This window comes from Phyllostomus hastatus, unplaced genomic scaffold (genome assembly GCF_019186645.2).
Source record: "Phyllostomus hastatus isolate PE091 unplaced genomic scaffold, TTU_PhHast_1.1 phas_contig_147, whole genome shotgun sequence".
NCBI lineage: Eukaryota > Metazoa > Chordata > Mammalia > Chiroptera > Phyllostomidae > Phyllostomus > Phyllostomus hastatus.
Window position 1 is genome coordinate 5,702,238 of NW_025333603.1, and position 22,686 is coordinate 5,724,923.

At 46.9% G+C, this 22,686-nt stretch overlaps 1 protein-coding gene across 4 annotated transcripts in view; it reads left to right on the top strand.

Moving 5' to 3' along the window:
• The first annotated feature begins 20,665 nt into the window (after positions 1-20,665).
• Positions 20,666-22,686, top strand: part of SLC1A7 (solute carrier family 1 member 7) — a 47,004-nt gene continuing 44,983 nt past the window's right edge. For all 4 annotated transcript variants that reach the window (XR_006787922.1, XM_045858347.1, XM_045858354.1 and 1 more), the window contains exon 1: positions 20,666-20,965. Coding sequence is in view for 3 of the 4 variants with exons in the window: in XM_045858347.1 (XP_045714303.1) it covers positions 20,783-20,965 (183 nt within the window). In the remaining variant the exon portion in view is untranslated. The remainder of the gene's footprint in view (positions 20,966-22,686) is intronic.

Consider the following 22,686-nt stretch of genomic DNA (forward strand, 5'->3'; position numbering starts at 1 on the left):
CACTCACCTGAACAGAACGGAGAGACTGCACTGTGGAAATACACACCCAAGTGAGAACAAACAGGGGCTGTTGATGCAGAGCTTGCTGTAACAGGGGAGTCTGCCATTATCACTTGCACTTGGCAGAAACTCAAAGGCAGGAGGAGGAGCAGGAAAGCCTTCGAGTAATTAGAAAAAAAAGGAGGGTCCAGGGCTGCTTTGATTGGAGGTTGTTGGCAGAGGGAAGCTGGAAACAGCTGACCAGAGGCAGACATCTTTATGTGATGCGATCGAGGAGCTCATTGGGCTTTCTCTGGCAGGTCCTGAGTTAGAGGTGGGAGCAAAGAATAGGAAAGCTGACCGCCATTGACCGAGTCCCAGCTGTTCTGGGCAGATTGCTGCAGAGGTTGTGGTTTTGCTTCCCGAGCTGGGTGCTGCAGGGGCTGTGGGTCCACATTCAGTTGTCATATATAATCTGGCCATTGTCTATTTATATATTCAGTCTTCCAGTTCACACACATCCCTGATTTTCATATTCATTTTCAGAATATTGGATACCTTCACAAAACAGGACACAAGCTAGAGGCAAAACCTCGTTGAGCGAAGAGGCGGGTTTAGCTCAGGGATGGGCCAACAGCCAACAGGAGGCCAGGAGACCAGTCTGCGACTTCAGACTTTGTTACAGCTCATCCTCAATTCCTTTCAATTCACTCCACTCATTCAACAAATATTCTCATTGATTGTTGTGTTAAAGCTGTCTTCTCTTTCCTCCATTAGTTCTTCCCTCAATAACCCTTGTGTGCTCTGCTATTTTACCTTGGCCTCCCTCCCCCCAGTGTCTGAATTCTCTTAAATGGGTCGTAACAGGTTGAATGATGCCCCCCAACCCTCCCCCCCAAAGCTATGTCCTCATCTTAATCTCTGCAATCTGTGAATGTGACCTTCTTGGGTAACAGGGTCTTTGCAGATGTAATTAAGTTAGGGATCTTACAATGAGATCATTCTCTATTATCCAGGTGGGCCCTAAATTCAGGGACAAGTGTCCTTATGAGTGAGTCAGAGGGCGACCACACGGACGGACGCAGAGGAGCAAACAATGTGAACACGGAGGCAGAGGCTGGAGAGATGTGTCCACAAACAAAGGAACACCAGGGATGGCCAGGGTCTTCAGAAGCTCACGCTGAGGCACCGAACGCGTTCTCCCCCGGAGCCTCTGGTGGGAACGTGGCCCTTCGGACACCTTGATCTAGGGCTTCTGGCCTCTGAACTGTGAGAGGATAAGTGTCTGTTGTTTTAAGCCACTGAGTTTGCCAGTGATTTATTATGGCGGCCACAGGAAAAAGTTACTTCGGTTCGTGTTAAATAATTGTGTGGTTTTGAACACCACGTTTATATTAACATTGTCAAAAAGACAGAAATATTTCTTTCAAAACGAAACCAAGATCCTTGCCAGGCACATTGATTATTTCTATTTTTTCCCATCCCCTTCCATGCATTGTATTTATAACTAGATATTATAAAATGAGTATTTGTGGTTCTCCATGCTCATTTAACTCGAGAATGGAGGCATTGTCCCATGCGGCTGCATTGTCTCCACCACCATATTCACGGTTGTGTTTCGTAGGGTGGAACCGAGAGCCTCAATTGCTTAAGCAGTCCTCTAGTTTAGGTATCTAGGCTATTTCCAAACTTTTTTTCACAGTCCATGTTGCAATGAAAAATAATAGCAATAATAACCCCTATTTGTGGTGTGTCTATGATTGTCCGAGCTCAGACACTGCCTTTGTATGATTTTATTTAAGTCTTTCAATCAACAATTCTTTGAAGCAAAGAAGAGTTTGTTTGCGGGGCTCTGAGAGGTAAATCAACACGCCCCCAAAGCCCATAAAGCCAAGAAGCAGGGGAGCCTGGGTTCCGTTTGGTCTGTCCAATTCCAAAACCCATGCCTTGTCATTGAGCTGCACTGCTTCCCAAAAGTTAGTAAGAATACAATTTCTAATCTGGACCATAGCTTCACAGCATGTTCCCAGGAGTGAGATGACAGAGTCAGGGCTTAAACGCTTATTGCATCTTAAAAACGTACCATCACACCAGCTGGGCTGGTTACTTTCCCTTGTACCATCCCAACTGCGTCCGCTCTCCATCCTTCTCTACCTTGCTCTGCGGCCTGGGAGGGGGAACCCTACACACACATCTTCCCAGGGCCTTGTGCCCTGGCTTCTGGTGGGGCAGGAGAAGAGAGTGGTCTGTACTTCTTGCTGTGCCTCCTCTGCTCAGCCTGCAGTTTGGACAGTGGCTGTGACCCGGCCCTCTGACCCATGGTTGCCGGCTTCAGTCCTCTCTGGTTCTGGTGATGGCTCCTTCCCTCTCCTCCCCCGTCAGGCCTATGTTCAGGTGGACTGACCCCGCCGCTGCTGGTCCCGGAGTGCTTCACCATCCCCGCTGACTCCCTCAACTCCACCCACTCCTCCCTAAACACCCTCTTTCTCCCCCTTGAGTTAACCTTTTGAGGATACCATCTTCTTTCTGCAGAATGTTTGCACTAGTCCCAAGTTTTCACTACAGCGAGTGATGCCATCCAGGCCTGAGGTCAGGAAGTGCAAGCAGGAGTTGCCAGCAGGAGTGGGATTCCTCTGGACGTGGCCCTTCCTGGAGCGTCCTGTGCAGCCCTCCAGCCACAACTCCAGTGTGCGGAGCGGGCTGGGCTTTCGTGGGACCCTGTCCTCTCTCCTCAGGTGGAGCCTCATCTAGGTAAGGACACCCTGTCGCAGGAATTTGGACATGGGACCCAGAGGCCGCTGCTCCTCGTGGTGATGCCGCAGTGGAAAGGCCGTGTCCACTGGGCCTGGAACTAATGGTCCGCCCTGGCACGTGGGAGAAAATAACAGGGTTTGTGCAGGGAGAGAGAGAGAGAGAGAGAGAGAGAGAGAACTGAAGGAGGCGCAGAGAGAGAGACAGGTATGAGAGAGGAGATGGTTCTAGAGGATGGGGAACTCACTTCTCAGTTCTTGGTTCTGGACCCTAGTGAAGCCCAAGCAGCCTTGTCCTCAGGTTCTCTGACGGAGCTCCATTTCCCCTCTCATAAACTCCCCCATTTTACTTGAATGAGTTGGAGCACATTTCTGTTTAACCAAATTTTCTCTGCTGAAGACCCCTTTGCCACATGGCAAGAGGTTCTCCTAGACCTCCTGGGGAGAGCCCCACCCGGGGTCCCATGACAGGTGAGCAGGTGTGAGGCCTGATCAGCTTCCAGTGCAGGAGCCCTACCGCACTCACACGTGGGAGGCACGGGATACACAGACACTGCAGTGCTCTCTGTCTGAGCAGGGGAGCAGGGGTGGTACTCTGCTCCGGCTCAGGCCGCTGTCTGGGTGGCGGGAGGGAGGGAGGCTGCTGGTGGCAGGCCCCTCTACAGCGGCGTGCACCAAAGGCCTAGGCAGTGTACACGCTCGTCCATCTGAAGGTCATAAACAGTCAGGTGTGCAAAGATGTTATTCACGAGGTTACTCCTGCATTGCATATAATGGCAAAAAATTAGAAATAAGCCAACTAAATTGGTAAAAATACCACGAGTGGATCATTGGTTATTTCTAAGGGAAAAAGTAATAACTTTCTTGGCAAGTGACTTATGTCCACATACATCCTGAATTTGAATTTTGTCAATGTTTCTCACCTGGACTTGAGCTTCTCGAGAGCAGGGAACCATCATATGCCCGTGTAGTCAGTTCTCATCTCTATGCTAATTAATTAACCAATTGTTTATAGACACTGGGGGTACTACAGGCCGATAATAATGGGTAATGCCTTTATTGCTATGTTCTTCCAATATTTCTTATGCATATTTCTTATGCTTAGGCTACACACAGGCATTGTGCTAGGTACTGAGGATACAGCAGGGAACAAATGTTACAAAATGTTACCCTACCTGCCCCCTACCCCCAAAAAGCTTTACAAAATCTTCCCGGAAGCTGGGACCCATAGGTTTGCCTATTTTTAAAGAAGAAAGGGGACAGAAGGGGAAGAGTGTTGCAGCACAGCGGGGTAGGTGCAGTTAGGGCTCGGGGACTTGGGTTTGTTTTGAGCTTCCTGACTGTGTGACCTTGGGAAAGGCACTTGGCCTCTCTCTGCCTCAACTTCCTCATCTGTAAAATGGGGATAATGAAAATATCTAATACAATTGTGGTGAGGACTAAGTTCATTTAGATGTAAAGTGTTTAGAATAATGCCTGGCACGTGTTGGACGCCCAGTAAATGTCAGCTCTTTATTGTCATTGCTGATACAAACAACCCGAGTAGTTCACAGACCATCTCAGCTTCAGTTTCCTCTCCTGGAAAGTCAGATAATAGTAACATCTCTCTCATGGGCAAGGTTCAGGTGAGGTGAAGCAAGTGAAAGCACTTTATAAACTGGGGGTTCGAACTCACGACTCAGCGCCGTTGGTGGCCGGCTGCGCAGGGAGCCCGGCAAGGCAAGGGGCCCTGAGCGGGGAGGCAGCAGAGTCTGAGGGGCTGAGCGGAGCGAGAAGCCAACAGCTCGCTCCAGTGATTACGGTCACACAGATGTTTTCAATGAAGGCACAAATCTAGGCTTTTATGTAAGATCTCTCTAGTTTTTAAATGTTGGCAATTGAGTCAGATTCTTATAAAACACTTTGAGAGCCAATCAAAATAAGGGTTCAGGTCGCCAATCTGTGAATAGTTATAAACTTTTACAAGTATTACTTAATAAACCCAGTGGGGGCAACTATGAAAACAGCTGAGGCAACAACGAAACTGGGAAGCCACGATACAACTAGCAATGATTGGCTGCTGTGTGTTGTGTGCATGACAGCATTTGGTTCTCCCAGCAATCTCAAGAGACAGGCTTTGGCATCCCCATTCTACAGGTGAGGAAACTGAGGCCCAGAGATGCTAAGGTCACAGAACTGGGGAGCAGCTGATGGGGTGGATGCCATGTCTCTGTGACTCCCAAACTGACTTCTTTTCACTCTGATGGTGTGGCAAGACTGCAGCAGGGTTTCGCCTGTGCCTGCAGGCCCCTGGAGTTCACTGCAGAACTAAAATGCCAAGCGATGGGCAGAGGCAGCGGGCCCAGAGTTCAGACTTGTTGCCCTGCCCTGCTCCACAAGTGTGGAAACCTGCATGAAGGCCATTAGTGTTAACTGTGTCTCGTCATTCAATGTCCAATGATTTAGTCATTGCTTAAAGAGGATCTTGGACATTAGAATATTTTTTTAAAGATTTTATGTATTTATTTTTAGAGAGAGGGGAAGGGAGGGAGAAAGAGAGGGAGAGAAACATCAATGTGTGGATGCCTCTTGTGCAGCCCCTACTGGGGAACTGGCCCACAACCCAGGCATGTGCCCTGACTGGGAATCAAACCACTGACCCTTTGGTTCGGAGGCCCACCCTCAGTCCACTGAGCCACACCAGCCAGGGCCAGAATATCATTTTAGTAAGGCTTCCTAATCTGGAATAGGCAGCCTAAAGAGAAAGGAGAAAGAGGACATCAGAGTTTCATACCAAAAAGGGCCTCAGAAGCAGTTCCAAAAGCTGTGTACAAAAATGCAGCAAGGTCTGTATACTAATATACTTCCTGTTAATAATCCAAACCATAAGTCTCTGCTTTGCTGTGGTTTAGACAAGGGGCTCTCATCATCCTCAACCCATGCCAGGCCCCACTACCCCCCAAACAATGACATCAAACCCGGGGCTCTGAGGAGGCATCGGTTAGTTTGAAAAGCTCCCCAGGTGATTAACTGTCTCTGATCTAGTGTATACTGAGAGAATTCAGCAGGTCCTTTATTTAGTCAAGAGCTATTTCTTGAGCACCTACTATGTGCCGGACACAATATTAGTGTTTGAAATATAGGGGGCAATAAAAAGGCAATGACCTTACCCTAGTCTAGTGGGGCAAGAAAGAAAAACAAATCATTTTAGATATAATAGCAATTGTTCTCCAGAAAAATAAAACAGGTTAAAGGGATAAAGGTGCTTGAGGAGCAGGTTACTTAACTGAACACATATTTGTTTTTTTTTTAATTAAGATTTATTTTTGAGTAAGCAATATATGTATCCCGAGAACACGTGACGCAGTCTCCGACCCTGACTGTCCCACTCTCTGGTCCAGCAGGTCTCAACGTGTGACCCCCGTCTGGCGGCCGGGGGACCCGTGAGAAATGCAGAGTTTCAGGCCCCATCCCAGACCCGCCGAATCAGAGACTCCAGGAGTGGGCGCCAGTGACCGGCGTTTTCACACGCCTCCAGCTGATTGTGATCCGTGCTGGGGTTTGAGAATCACCGCTCTAGTCTAATGAGCATTTCTCTTCATTTCTTAGGCATCCCTCCAGTGTCTCTTTGTAAATACCAAGGACATCAATATTCATTCTTGTTGTCCCCATTCTTACACAATTACCATTCTGCAGCTTGGTTTTATTACTTCCTATATGCTAGAGAGCTTTCCATACAAGTACAAAGTTCATTATTTTCTATACATTCCTATCACTTCATTGTGAGGATGTACCACAGAATAGAAATAACCAACTCCCACCTAATGATTGTAGGTTATTTCCATCTTTTGCTGTTCCTATTTGTTAGTGCCACCCACAGCCAATAACCTGGTGCGTGTGTCATTACACATTCATGCAAGTCAGAGGGTGAATTCTGAGAAGTGAGACGCAGGTCAAAGAGTAAGTGAATTTGGAAATCTCAAAGACAGTGTTTGCTGCTCGTAGAGGTTTTTGCTTTCTCTTCTGCAACAAATGAGAACCTTTGATTTCACCACAAACTCACCAAGAGGCTATATTGGATTTTTGCCAGTCTGTTAGGTAAAAAATTGTAGCCTAGTATAGTTTCGATTTACATTGCACTTGTTTGGAATGAAGTTGACCACCTCTGTGTACATCTGAGCCATGTGTATGTAATTGTGAACTGCCTGTTCTTGGTTTTGCCCTGATTTTTCTCCTCCTGCTCTAGAAGCTTTTTTAATATATTAGGGGAGATTAATCCTTTGTGACACGAACTGCAAATAATTTTTCCAGTGTGTTTCTTGCCTTTGGACTTTATGGAGTTTTGTGTTTGTGTGTGTGTTTTACTTTCATTTTTAACACTTAAAACTGTTTTCTACCTAAAATTTCATTCTTGAAACTCTGAACTTAGTAGCTCATCCCAGATAAATTACAGAGCTCACCAGGGCATTTCAGAAGCAAGCGACCGATCCTGATGAAGACAACTGAGACGACACAAAAGGAAGATTCCTGTCTGTGATGTTTGCTTCCCAGCATTCATGTAGCATCTACTCTGTGTCAGAACAAAGTGGTTTATTTATTTGAGCCTGTATATTTTTTCCTACAATTTTCATTATGAACTCATGTCACTATATATAATTATATATTAAATATTTTTCCATTGAGGGGGAGAAGAATATCAAATACAGTAGAGCATATAACTTTTTTATCCCCCAAAGAACAAATTGCGGTGAGCACCAAGCACTGACTCACAGGTGAACTTCCGGGATGCACCTGCTGGTCGATCCCCAAGTGGTCTGGTACCTTTGACATCTGCAGCTCAATGCTGCGCCTGTGACGGCAGAGACCAGGTGCCCCACGCCGCTCACTAACTACTTCTGAGAACTTACTGATGGATCAGTCATGGAGAAAGTGGTCTACTTGAGAGTGTCATGCCTTTAAGTGTCCACGTGTGTGCGCATTGTTCCCTTGTCTGGAGTCCCTCTGTGTACCCATTTTCCAAAGCTTGGGCCTTAGCCAGCTCTCTGGAGCAGAGCCCCAAGCTGGCGGCCTCCTTACCCCTGGCTCACAGCCCCTCCGCACTGTTGGTCTGGGGAGGACCCTACTCAGTGGGTGAGAAGTAGACAATTGGCAGCTATGACCAGAGCCTGAGAATAGGTCTTGGAGTTCAGAGTCCATCATGATCTGAGCCAGCTTGACCCCTATGTCTAGGAAGCCCCTCTGACCACAAAACTCCCTATGAGCTCAAGATACTCTTTCTATCTGAAACTTCTAGCAGGAGGCAGAGGAAGAAAAGAGAAAATAAACCAATATTTACATTTTACATATTTGATCTTCAAGACCATCCCACTGAGGGTGGGGCTGGCATGAAGCCCCATTGGCGGCCTGAGGAAACTGAGGCCCATAAAGGAAAGGGACTAGTTTATGGTCACATAATCAACAAGGGGCTAGTCTAGAATAATAGCAGTAGTTTCAACAGTCACTGACAGTTTACTACAGGCCAGAAACTGCTAAGTTGTTCTAAGAATTTATATGTTGGATGTGGTACAGTAAAGTCAGTGTGGCCACAGGAGGAAATGAGAACAGGGATTGAAAGGAAGAAAATTATTGTGCTCCAGGATCCTGAGAGGAGCCCACGGGATGCTGCCAGGCGGGGCCACCGGGGAGAGCACCGTGGTCGGTCAGGAGACAGACAGGAGTGAGGGAGCAGTCTAGGCCAGAGCCTCCACAGGGCTCTGCAGGAAAGGTCAGGCAGGGCGGCGTGAGCAGTGAATAATGCTGGGTCCTGCAGGCTAACAGGGTGGTCTCTAGGTTCCTGGGACCTGACCCTGGAATGACTTAGGGCAGCGGAACTATTGGCCTGTTTGTGTGAGACAGATTCGGAGGTGGTTAAGGGGATGTAGACTCAAGATGGCCTGCTTGCGTATCCAAGGCGTCCTCAGGAGCAGGTTGTTATTATCTTTAGAAATTAGCTAGTCCTGGGAAGGGCAGTCTCTTCCTGGGTCTGTAAAGTCTCTGATGCCAGAGCATGAAGAAGAATAAGAATAAGAATAAGAATAAGAATAAGAATAAGAATAAGAATAAGAATAAGAATGAGAATGAGAATGAGAATGAGAATGAGAATAAGAATGAGAAGGAGAAGGAGAAGGAGAAGGAGGAGAAGAAACAATAAAATAGAGTTCATTTAATTCACCCTGATGAATGAATGCCAGGCAGACAAATACAGAATCTAAGAAAACACAGGACATGTGTTTTTTATTGGAACGCTATTTAATGCCCACATTGTCCTCTGAACAAGGAACTCTTATTAGCCCCACCAGTTACTGATGAGAAAACTGGGCTCCTGACCAGTTAAGTGACTCATCCAATGTCATCTGGCTGGACGGGTGGTGGGGCAGGATTTACACCCAGATTCTTGTCTCTTCCAGGCCCATTGCGCCACCTGGATGTCCCACTACACCAAGTACCAGGGCTCAGAAGGGAGTGGGAGGAAAAGTGGCCACACTCCCCTCCCCCGCCCGGCCTGCTCTCCTGGCTGCACTACGTGGACTGGAAACATTTCTTTGCAGAAGTCAGGTTCTCTGCTTTCACTTTCAAATGGGAAAGTTAGAAGTGCCGGGGTCCAAATCCTGGCTCTGCCACTTACTAACTAAGTGTCCGTTGGAAAGCCCATGTACTTTGGCCTCAGCATTCTCACTTGGAACATAGTGGTGATAATATCTTCCTCATGGGGCTGCTGTGTAGGTTGGATGAAGCCATACATGCCAAGGACTCAGCACAGAATAGGTGCTGAGTAGCAGGTTTTCTCTTGGGGTGCTGGCTGAGACCGAAGCCTTCATTCGCACTAGGGGTGGTTATGTCTCTCAGGGTGCAGATATCTGCTCTCCTAGCCCGAGAAAGACGATCCGCATCAACCAGTGAGGAGGAGCAGGAGATGATGTCTGGGTAGGGAGGAAGTCTCACCCCAATTACCTGGCTGGTCTGGCTGCTTCAGAGTCTGTTAAATACAGCTGGGTATGCCTTTCCATTGAGTCCAAGTCTGACTGCAGGAGAAGCGGGCAGTGGCGTCAGTTTCTGGGCTTTAAATTGCACACACGTGGAGAAGAAAAACTGAGAACCTTAGAAATCTGGAACCCCAACCATTTTGCGTTCTCGAGCACATACCTCTACTTCTACTCGCAATCGGAGGTTTCCTAGGCCTGCCTGGCCTTGAAAGGCAGACCTTTCTCTGCCATATTTTTGCTTCGTTTTACCAAACAACAAATCAGTTAAATAACCTGTGAAAAATTGTTAGTGTTCTCTGGTGTCCCAAGGAAATGCTGCTGACTACTCGGTTACGATGTCCTTAGATTAATAAAAGGGTGTGAGCCTTGCTGGGGGCAGGGGGAGTGGGCAAAAAAAGTGCTGAGCAAATCTTCTAAGTACACGGCCCATGACCTTTCTCCCTGACAAATACCAACATCAGACAAATAGGCAAAAATAAAAGAAAATTAAATTAAATTTGAAAAGAAATATATAGATAGGTAGATAGATAGATAGATACAAAGATAAATAGGGTCACTGCCTAATGATAAAATAATGCAGTCACACACAAAAAAACTTGTACGAAACAACAACACAGCCTTAAAATATATAAATTACAAATGGAAAAAAATGACAGGAAGCAAAAGGCAAATCCACTATCTTACCAGTAGATTTTAACACACTTCAATCCATATTTGACAGAAGATACAAAAATGAGCACAGATATAGAAGCTCTGGACTAGTGTTTTCTCAAGTTTGGTGTAACGGAGGGACAGGTGCACACTGCGTCCACCTCCTGCAGCAGATGCCTCCCTTCCAGGCGTGGGTGGAACGTGTATGGAAATCACATATGTGCTGGGCCATAAAGCAAACCTCTACAAACCCTAAAGGGTTATTACCATATGTCCTCATTCTCCTTACACAAAAGGGTTATTAGACATCAATGATAATTTTTTCAATAAATGGTGCTAGAGCAATTGGACATCCACATGCAAAAAAGATGAATTTAGACCTTTAATTCACATCACACACAAAAATTAATTCAAAATGGGTCACAGATCAAAATTAAGAGCTAAAGCTATCAAACTTCTAGAAGAAAACAGCAGAAAATCTTCTTAACTTTGGATTAGGCAAAGAGTTCTCAGATAAGACACTAAAAGCATGATCCGTAAGGGAAAAAATTGATAAATTGAACCTAATACAAAATATTTGTACTTTAAAAAACACTATTAAGGAAATGAAAAGATAACCCACAAACTGGGAGAAGATTTTTGCAAATCATAATTTTGATAAAGGTCTTGTATTCATAATATATAGAAGCTTTACAACTCAAGAAGACAAACAACCCAATTTTTTAAATACGTAAAAGATTTAATAGACATTTCACGAAAGAAGATGCAGTAATCCCCCTTTACCCATGTTTTCACTTTCAGTTACTTTTGGTCAACCTCAGTTCGAAAACATTAAATGGAAAATTCCAGAAACAAACAATAAGTTTTAAATTGCAGGCCATTCTGAGCAGTGTGATAAAATCTCTTGCTGTCCTGCTCTGTCCCTCCTGGGCCGTGAATCACTTTTCGCCCAGCGTATGCACTCGGCGTACACTACCTGCCCTTCCGTCACTGAGTAGCCTCCTCGGTTACCGATCAGCTGTCACGGTATCGCGGTGCTCGTGTTCAAGCCACCCTCGTTTTACTGAACTATGGCCCCAGAGCTCAAGAGGAGTGATGCACGGTTCAGACAAGCCGACGAGAAATCCTTCAGTGCTTCCTTTAAGTGAAAAGGTGGAAGTTCTTGACCTAACAAAGAAGGGGAAAATTGCGTGCTGAGCTTCACAGTAAGAATGAAACTTCTAAGTTTCCACACTTAGAAGACTGCTAAGTCTTCTAAGACTTAAACTGCTAAGATCCACAGTAAGAATGAAACTTCTATCTGTGCAATGCCTAATTTATAAATTAAACTTTATCATAGATATGTATGTGTAGGGGAAAACATGGTATATTAAGGTTAGGTGCTCTCCATGGTTTTAGGGACCCACTGGGAGTCTTGGAATGTATCCCCTGTGGATAAGGGGGAACTACTGTATATGAATAACTAATAAAAACATTAAAAGATGTCCAACACCATTCGTAAGGAAAATGCAAATTAAAACCCCAAAGAGATGCCACTTCACCCCACACAATTGGCTTTAATCAAAAGGAGAGGCAACAGCTATCAGAAACGATGTCGAGTCATTGGAATCCTCATGCAGCGCTGCTGGGAATGTGAAACAATGTATGCACTTTGCAGGACAGCTTGGAGGTTTCTTAAAAAGTTAAACAGAAGTTTATGTTTAACAACCTAGTCACTTGACTTGCTGATATCTTCACCAGATAAATGAAAACATGTGCCTACAAAAAGACTTGTGCATGGAAGTTCATACCAACATTATTCATGAAAGTCAAAAAGTGGAAACAACACAAACGCTTGTTAACTGGTGAGTAAGGAAAACAAAACGTGGTATGTCCATACAAGTTAACAGTGTTCGTCAGTAGGAGGAAAGAACTACTGATGCATGCTATGAACACGTATGAACTTCAGAAATAGTATGCTAAGTGAGAGAAGTCAAATGAAAAAAGAGACCACATATTGTATGATTCTGTTCATATAAAATGTCTAGAAAAGGCAAATCTATGGAGACAAGACACAGATTGGTGTTGCCTGGAGTGGAGTCAGGAATAAGGATTGACTAAAAATTGCATGCAGGGTCTTTTGGGGAGATGAAAATGCTGTAAATTTGTATTGTGGTGATGATTACAAGACTCAGTGAATTTACTAAAAACCATTGAATTTATGCTTAAAATGGGTGGATCATATGGTATGTAAATTATACCTAAGTAAAGCTTTTAAAAAAATAACAAGTAGAAAAACCTTATGCTGAAGTTAGAAACATACATATTAAAGAAAGGAAAAACCGGCCCTGGCTGGTGTGGTTCAGTGGATTGAGTGCCAGACTGAGAAGCAAAGGGCCGCCAGTTCAATTCCCAGTCAGGGCACACGCCTGCCTGGGTTGCAGGCCAAGCCTAACACACCTAAAGAGTTAATATCTAGATTATGTAAAGATCTGTAAATTCATAAGAAAAGACAAACAACCCAATTAAAAACAAGCAAATGAACAAGAATTTCCCTTAAGAGAAAACACAGATGATGCACAAGCAACATTAAAATATATTTGATTTCAGTAATCAGGAAAAGGCAAATCTACCCCATAGTGTAGTACTAGTTTACACCTGCCAGACTGACAAGAGTTAAAAATGGATACCAAGTGTTGGTGAGCATGGAGAGGACCGGGAACCTTCCCACGCTGTGGGTGAATGTGTCAGTCGGTAAGAGTAATTTGGAACACAGGCGGTGTCACTAGTAAAGGGAACGTCTGCATAGCCTATGACCTAACAATTCCATGGCTGTAAGTATAACCCGGAGAGCCTTGCACAGGTGCACTTGTATTTAACAATGTTTATAGTGACGTTGTTCATAATAGTCAAAAACAAGAAAAAGCGAACATCCATGAGCAATATGTGATAAGTATTTCATCCATACCATGGAATCTGAAGTACAGGAAAAAATAAGGTATGGCTGCACTCAGTGACACTGAATCTCAGGATAATGATGCTGAGTGAAAAAAATTCAGTGTGATTCAATTTACAAAAATTCAAAAATAGTCCCTCTCTTATGTTGACTTTTCCCAGAAACCAAGGCTGAGTCCATTTCCTGTTCAACTCCTTAATCTGATTCCCTAACATCTTTGGTCCCAGCTGCCCAAGACCAGACTTTCCCCAGTCACTAGCCATGTATGTGGCTCTGCAGACAGTCATCTGTGTCTCCTCCATTCAGCCATCACAGACCTCAGCACCTTCCCAAAGGAAGCGAGTGTCTGGCAGCCAGAGGCAGTAGGTGGCAAGAACCTGGACACAGGCTGTACAGGGGGTGTTGGAGCATACAGGGGGGTTGTTCCAGAAGAGGGTCCACAGTTACTGCCACAAAGGTTAGGAGGTAGAGGCAAATTCTGTGTCATAAATGAGACAGAGGTTGCAAAATAAGAGCTGATGGCAGAATGAGGTTTTTTGAGGAATGTTTCTGTGTTTAGGGAGGACCAAGTTGGAAAGGGAAGATCCTAGTTCTGTTCCTGGCTTGGCACCTGGTTTCCAGTTGGCCTTACCCAGGTTCTTTTCCCTCTCCCGGCCTCAGAAAGTGGATGAGAATGTCCCTGGGGCTCCGTGTGGGCTTTGTGCCTGGGTTTCGAACCCTAGCTCCCTGACTTGGTGGCTCCGTTGACCCAAACAAGTGAGAAGCTGTGGGGTGACAAGGAGCGAGAAGCCACCTGGATCAGACTGTGGCCTACAGTCGGCCTGTGACCCTGTGTGGGAGGCCTCAGGTGCCTGCTGCTATAGGGGGGACAGGTAGACATCAGAGCAGGTAAGACAAGGAGGAAACTCCAGCAGCGGATCCTAAGTTCTGGGGCAGCCTAAGAGGAGATGAGATGTGAGACATTTTACACAAGAAACAAAAGAAAGCCAAGGTATAATCAATCACGTGCTTTGCCAAGAGTTGAGTGACTAGGATAAATAAATATTTTGTTGAGTCTGCCCAGTGTGCCATGCACATCTACACAGTGACCATAGAAGAAGCAATTTTAAACAATGTGACCCCACTCCTTCCCCTACTGGCCCCAGATAATTGGTCTAAGCTAGGCCAATCACAACCTTCACTGGGAGCTTTGGACTTGGAGTGAAACGCAGCTGCTGGTAGCTGAGTTTCCTCCATGTGGACCAGAGCAGTAGTGGAAATGCTCCATTTCTCCATCAGACAAAGAATGAGGTAGCACAAATGTCACTGCGAAATGTACGCTCTATGACAGCAGAGATTGTTTTCTATTTCTGTTTATTGCTATATCCCCAGATTATGCCTGGCATATAGTAATGATGGTAATAATAGGAACATGTATATAGTGCTCACTGTGATCAGACAACTGTCCTACATGCTTCACACATGTAATTCACTTAATCCACATAACAACCCTAGAAGATAGACCACTATTACCCCCATATTTCATGTGAGAAAACTGAGACAGCGGGCAGCTTGCCTAAATTCACAGAGAGCTGGTCTAGGAGCCAGGATTCAGACAAAAGGCATCTGGTTTCAGAGTCTGTCCCCTTAACCCCCATCCTACAATGCTGTTAGTGAGCTCTTGTTAAATGAAGGAGTGAGTGGATCAGAAAAAGAAGAGCTGAGAGATGAGAGAACGTGGTGCTAATGATTGAGCGCCTCATTCAGATGGTCTTTGCAGCCCAGTTCTGCTCTCATCCTGGAGTTCTGTGCGAGCGTCGCCATCCAGTCTCATAAATAAATAGTTTCATGGGCATCAGAAGGGTCCCATGCTTGGTTTAATGCTGTGCTTTCACCATCTCTAAATTCTTACTAATTTCATCTTTGGATTTGTGTTTCACAAGCACAGGCTGACAGGAAATGGCGTGTGCATGTGAGCAAACAAGACACATGCAATGCAAACGTCCCCCACTGCCCCTTGCCACTCAGTTTGCAATGGTGGAGGCGATGCCCTGTGAACTCAGAATTCGGGCAAACTGGAGATGCCTGGGGGTTCAGCAAGGCACAAAGCAAGCACAAGGAAAGCATGTACATCCACACCTGAGTAACCAGGGGTACCGACCACCACAGGAAACCATGCTCTCCTCAAACCAGAACTTGCTTCAAACACCAAAAAGAGACAATGGCATTCTAAGAAACACAAATGACCAAGGAATCTTATCATCTCCTTTCTTACGGGTGTAACTTCCCTGGATTAGCCAACCACTTACACTGAAAATGATATGTAAGGAAAAGGAAAGACAGGGCTACCCATAGTTCCTTGTCTTTTCATTCCTTCCTCACCCACCTGGAAGCCAAAGGCAGAAAGGGTACTGGTAGGATGTATACAGACCAAGAAGTGAAATAAAAACAGTTGAGTTAATTTTGGACAGTATTTCCACTGCTCTGGATAAGAACAAAATGCATCTACATGTATGACCTACTGAACACCAGCTGTGTGATTTTGGTGATTCTGCATGTTTCTACATTTGCATTTAAAACTGGCATTGAAAAATATAAAGATGGATGGGAAAATTCATACCAGTAATTTAAAATTTTTGTTTTTATTTACTTAAGATTGACATCAAAGAGCAAAAAAAAAAAAAAAAAAAAAAAACACCATACTAAGTTCAGAGAAAAAGACTGTGGAAGAAAGAAAAAGGCCTCATATTTTAGTGCCTCTAATGCGCGATTTTCCTGTTCATCAAACAAAAAGGCTCATGTCCGTCTTGCTCTGGGCCCACCCACAAACGACACAGTCAGCCTTGCTTGTGAATTCCTTATCTGCTTAAGCCAGCTTGATTTCATTGCCCGTTATTTGCTATCACGAGTTCTAACTAATTTGGAAACATATTTGAACTTGTTGGGATTTTAACTTGGTACTTTGCTCCAACTACTCCATTCAAATGAGTGAAAGCGTGATGTGATGCAAAAAACATGGGCTTTGATAGAAGCAGAAAAGAGGCTCAGCGACATTCACTGATTTGGACAAAGTCACACAGCTTCCAATGAAAGGATCTGAGATTTGAATCCAGCTCATTGTGACTCTTGAAAGTTTGCTAGAACATTCTGAAAATGTCCTGTTACTACTACACTGTTTAGTATGGTAGACACTAGCCACAAATGACTAATGAACACATGAAATGTGGCTAGCGCAACAAACGACTGTATTTTAAAACTATTTCACTTTGATTTAAATTGTATGACTAGCGCTACCGTATTACACTGCACAGATCCCGAGCTTGTGCCCCTGCTCTGCACCCTGAACACTTCGCTGAGTCAGTAAGTGCCTATGGAGAGGCTGAATCGCTCAGTGGCTCCCTCTGATACATGGTTCTTTTTCTGTTTGTTTGTTTTTTAGATTTTATTTATGCATTTAGAGAGGGGAAGGGAGGGAGAAAGAGAAGGAGGGAAACATCAATGTCGGTTGCCTCTTGAGCGCCCCCTACTGGGGAACCTGGGCCCACAACCCAGGGATGTACCCTGACTGGGAAGTGAACCTGCGACCCTAACCCTTTGGTTCACAGGCTTGCACTCAATCCCCTGAGCCACACCAGCCAGGACTTGATACGTGCTTCTTCAATAGAGTCTTGGCATATGGTAGGTTCTCAACAAATAGCCGCTCAGTGTTTTCATGGGTGCTCAGGCCCAATTTCTATAGATGAAAAATCTAGTCAGGAGGGGCTGGAAAGGGAAGAAGCAAGGTGACATGAGAGAGCTGGCCACACGAGAGTCACTTTACCCCATCCTCTGAGGCAAACATGGGAGAGGACCAGCCTCAGTGGAGGTCAGAACAGCCCCTTGGTGACTAACGCTCGAAGGAATCCACACCCGCCGGGTCCATGGTCCACGGAAAACCTTCCCAGAAGGGCCCAGCCTACAGTGAGCTCGGGAAACGTGTCAGGGAGGATATTAAGGCGCCTCTGGTATGTCTCTGGAAAGCAGCCAACAAACCCAGAGCTGTCATCACCATAAACCCAGCTAGCAGCTCAGACAGCTCAACCTAAATGCATTTGGATACACGGTGGAAGGGGTGAGGCCCCAGGCCCTGCCGCCACTCCAGGCCACTGATCCACTGCAGGTTCCCAGACCAGCCCCGGCACCTCCAGCCTGGGCTCCTCTTTCAGAACAGACTCCCCTCCTCCTTGACCAGCACCTCCTGTGCTGGGTTAACTCCTGTCTTATTCAGGTCTCTGACGAAATGCCCCCTCCTCTGGGAAGCCTCCCTGGGCTGAGTTGGCCCCTCTGCTGGCCCTAAAGAATCATCCATTATTAACAAAGAAATGGCCCCTGCTGCACCCACCCCCTCCCCCCTGCACACCCCAAACAGAGTTGCTGTGGTTAGAAAGAGCTCGACTGAAAACTCACTTCTGCAGAGTGGGGAGGCTGCACTTGTGAGCTGTGGTTTGGGGACCATTTTTGACAACTCCGTTTCTCTTTCCTGCTTGTAGCATCTTCACCTGTGCAGCTCAAGTCTCCCAAGGAGCTTCTCCCCGGCTTCCTGCTGCCCATCAGTCACAGCCACTCTGGAGGGCAACTCCTTGACCCTTGCAATGCTTTCTAGGTCCCTCTCATATATCCTCCAACTCTGAAGCTGATCCATCAAGGCATTTTCAAATGACACGAGAACAGATAGACTTAATTTTATTCTCATAGATTTTTATTTCTTCCCAGAGTCATTTACAGGGTATCTGGGGCTTATCCCTGGGTGGCGATGGGAAAAGGGCCTGAGTGAGTGGAGGGAAGAGAACAGGCGTGTCGTGTCTGGGGCAGGCAGGGAAGGCTGCAGGGCAGATGGGGCATTTGACCTCTGACTTCGGAGAGAACATTCCAGGCAGGGGGAATAGCATGGGCAGAAGTGTGGAGGCCTCAGAGAGGGTGCAGGGCTCATGGAACTCGGAGTCCTTTGGTGTTGCAGAAGCTCAAGATAGGGGGCGATGCTGAAGAGGTGATCGGACGCAAGTCCCCGAGAACCCCAAACACTTCCCTAAGGAGCAGCACTTCATTTCGGAGGCTCGAGTGCTCCAAAAACACCAGACCCAGGGGTTCTCTGCTCCAGAAGAGGGCTGGGATTCTGTATCCCTCACTTGGAGACTTCCTCCAAAATATGTTAGTAGTGTGAGGGCTCTGCTGAACTGAATAGCAGCAACTGCTTATGAGTGTCTGCAAGCCACCAGGCAACACTCTCAGCACCCAGCATGCATCGCAACCCTACTAACAAGGTGCTGTCGTATTGTTCCGATTTTACAGGGACTTGAAGAAATCTGTTGAAGGTCACACAGCATGCAAACAGTACAGCTAAGATTTAAACTTGAGCAGTCTGACTTTGAGCTGTCCTGGAATAAAGAACTCGCTTAACTTCGTTTCATCCAGCATTTCTCAGTTTGTTTTTAATGACGGGGGCGGGGTGTGGGGGCGGGGTGTGGATTGCATATCTTACAGCATTGCAAGGCAACTGGTCCTGTGGGAAATGGGGAACTATTAAAGGGTTCTTATCCTGGCACCTTTCAATTTGATTTGCAAATATCCTTAGTAAGCTCATTATGCATCACTTACATTTACTGTGAATTAGACCCTTCCTAGAGTTCCTCAATTTTCCTCTAAGCTCTCTGAGGGCAAGTACTGTGTCAATTCGTGGCTGTGTCCCCAGTACCCAGAGGGGGTGATATGAGGTGGTGCGACAGGAACATTGGCTTGAATGAGTTGTGATTTCCCCTGTTGAAGACAGTGGGGGCAGTGGAAAGAAAAGCCTGCAGTCTGGGAGGCAGGTGGCAGTGGTGTCAGAGTGGGGAGGGTGGATGGGCAGAAAGCAGCCGGGGTTGTGGGGTCATCATAGGAGTGAGAGTCTTGGACTGAGGGGAAAGCAAGACTTCACAGCAAGGTTAAAGGCCAGGCCTGGATATTGATCTAAATATAAATCCAAATATCTACTCAGATGTTTCTCTTCTAGACAGTAATTAAACCACCTGATTAATCAGAAAATGAGGTACATGTTGGAGTAGAAGGTGTATCAGACAATTCTGGGTTTTAAAAATTAGAGTAAAAAGTAAAACTCTAAGACTTGTATCTACCCCACCTTCACACTCCCAAAGCTACTGGCAAGAACCAGGAGCTTTGGAAGGTCGGACTGTGGAATTGAGAGTTTCTTAGAAAGCACCCAACCGATTTCCCTCATTCTGAGGAGGGCAAGATGCAGGCCCAGAGAGGGCAAGGTCACACAGCTGGGTAAGTTGGGACTGGATTCTAAGGGTCCCCTGCCCAGGGTTTCAGGGCCAGAACTCTAACCCCTTCAACCCAAGCCCCCAGCAGTTCCTAGTGCCACCCGTCCCCTCTGTTGTCTGAACCCTTCTTCGGTGGATGCAGCCCTGGTGCACACCCGCCCCCTACTGCAGACTGCACCCCCTGCTGTTTCCGACTGCCCCTAATGAGATTACAGGTTCCTGGTGAGATAGATGAGAGTTAATTCCCTCTGGCTTTAAAAGGCCGGCCAGACCATAAGAAATAACAGAAAGAAAACCTTTCTCTACAAATGCTAAATGTAGATGATAATCCCTGTTCAGCGCACTACGGTTCACCACGGCTTTCACAGATATTCTGTGGATGGGAGGCCGCACCAGCCCTAATAAAGTAGATGCTGTTACTATGTCTGTTTTGTGGTTGGGAAAACTGAGGCACAATGAATACAAATGGCTTGTCCACTGTCATGCAGCTACTAAGTGACAGAGCTGGAACTTGAAAGTAGGTCCCTTGCACACTGTCATCTCTAAAACATAATAGGCCCTGACCCTAGCTGGTGTGGCTCAATGGATTGGGCACCTGGCCTGTGAACCAAAGTGTCACAGGTTCAATTCCCAGTCAGGGCCCAGAAGGGGGCCTGTGAAAGACAACCACACATTGATGTTTCTCTTTCTCCCTCCCTTCCTCCCTTTAAAAATAAATAAATAAAATCTTTTAAAAAATTAAATGTGCAAATACAAGTAATGTGGTTTTACAACACCTGGTGCGCAATAAATAATTAATGTTAGGATTAATTGGCAATTTGATGGTATCTTATTGTCTCGCCTTCAGTTCTTTCTGGAATGAAATGGGGGTGAAAATCAAAGCAATCAAGCAGACCTTTCTCTTGTCCCTCCCAGCAGTCCCTGGTGTATAAGAGGAGCACCTCCCTGTATAAGAGGAGCACTTGGCTTTGAGGTTTGAGCCCCTAGACCACGTGGCCTGCTCTAATTTCCCAGGCCCTAATCTGCTCCCTGTTCCTAATGATGCAGCTAGTAATAGGATTGTGGCTTCCCTCTGGGGCAGCCACGCAGGCCGTGGCTGGGCGGCTGGCAACTGGTGCTTACCAACCCTGACCACCTGCCAGCTAAGGAGCCAGAGCCCCGGCCGGGACCCTGTGCCCTGGCAGCCTCATGTGCACGGAATGGTGCTGTGCCCGGTGCCAGCAGCCTGGGCTCACCATGGTGCTGGGAGCCGTCCTGGCACGAGGGAGGGATGTTTTCAGGAGGAACGGACTTCTCATCCTGTCTGTGCTGTCCGTCACCGTGGGCTGCCTCCTTGGCTTCTTCCTGAGGACCCGGCGCCTCTCACCGCAGGTCAGGCACCCGGGCATCTCTGGGTCCCCCTTCAGGTGGGGTGCGTGGGCCTGAGGGATCTGAGGGTCACATTCCCTCTCCATGACTCCCTGATGACGTGACAGTGGGCAGGTCCCTTTGCCTCTCTGGGCCCAGTGTTCTCATCTGTAACATGGGTATGAAAAATACACTACAGGACTAGAGTGGCATCCAATAAAAAGGCTGAGCGAGTGGTTACAAACGGGCATCACCAGGTGAACGAGAGGCCAAGGATGCCTGGTCAGACTAACCACAGGGCTAAGAGCAGTGGGAGAGGGAAGAACGGGGTCCCTGAGAGTGTAAAGCAGGCATCGGAGAACACCTCCTAAATCAGCTTCTGTGAACAGAGACCTACAAAGGGTACTCTAGGCAGAGGAACAGCAGGAATGAGAACAGAGGCAAGGAAGATTTGGGAGGGCTGTGGAGAGAGCTGCAGCGGCAGCTGGAGCGAAAACACCGTGAGGCCTCTAGATCCCACCACTGAACACGGACTCAGGCAACCACAAGAACTTCTGAACAGGGGCGCGATGTGGTCAGGTCTGAGCTTGGAGAGACCCCTTTGCGCCGGATGGAGGATGGGTAGTGGTGGGACAGGCCGGGGCCAAGTGAGGAGGCAGCTGCAGGGTGAGTGGTGACAGTGGGAGGGATGGGACAGATGGGTGGGAGAACTGTTTCCGAAACAGTAACCTTCAGGGTATGGTGACTAATTGGACGTGGGGTTGGGGGTCAGGGGGACAGGGAAGGGCCCCAGGGTTCTGGCCGATGGAACTGCAAGGTGAGGGTGCCTTGCCTGGGAAAGGGCCCCTTCCCCTCTTAGTCCTAGCTCCTACAGGAGGAGGGACACTCTTGTGATGCTAAAAAAATTACTCTGGCACTTGTTAAAACGATAAGAAAGAATCTATTCAGGTGACAGGTGGCAAGACCCTGGGGAGAGAGATGGGACTCAGATCTGAATACAAAAAGACCGCTGGGGATCTACAGCCAATGAGCACAGCGAGGGGGTCCATGAAAAAGGGCAGGATTCTTGTTGAAGGAGAGTGGGGATTCTCACTAAACCGACTTAGCAGACTTTTTGCTGCATCCGTGCTAGGCCGGCCGAAGACAGGGCCCAGGGATGGGGCCTAATCAAAAAGAGGGCTCGGAGCAGCCTGCCTAAAGTTTGGTCAAGGAACCTTGGCAATGGACTCCTGGAAAACTCCCAATTTCATAAAATACGTCTTCCTGGAGTTCGCTGAGATCTAATATGAACTCCACAACTGGGGCCCAGGCTGTCCAATTCTGTCCACTTTCCCGCTGAAAGGAAAACACCCTCCCTGGGCCCTGAGCCACCGTTCCCGCAGCGGCTGTCAGGCCACTATCGGCACTTTAGGGAGAAGCAGGGGCCCTGCAGGCAGGGGAACCTGGCCTTGGACTCCACGAGTACGTGGCTCTGTGACCCTAGGCAAAATCCTGTCTCCTTTCTGGGCCTGAGTCTCCTTGTCTATAAAATGGAATGGGGGGGGTCTCCGTGTCCATGAGAATTGCTGAGGAGTACACGGAGATCCATCAGCTCCTGGTGTAGAGTGGGTGCTCAGGGAATGTTGCTTCCCGCCTCCCTCCCTCATCTACCTGTCCAAGTCCCACCTGCATCAAGACCACCTCCTGCTCCATATCTCATAAAAATGCATCCAGACCTGCCCATATCTGAAATAATACTCTCCTCC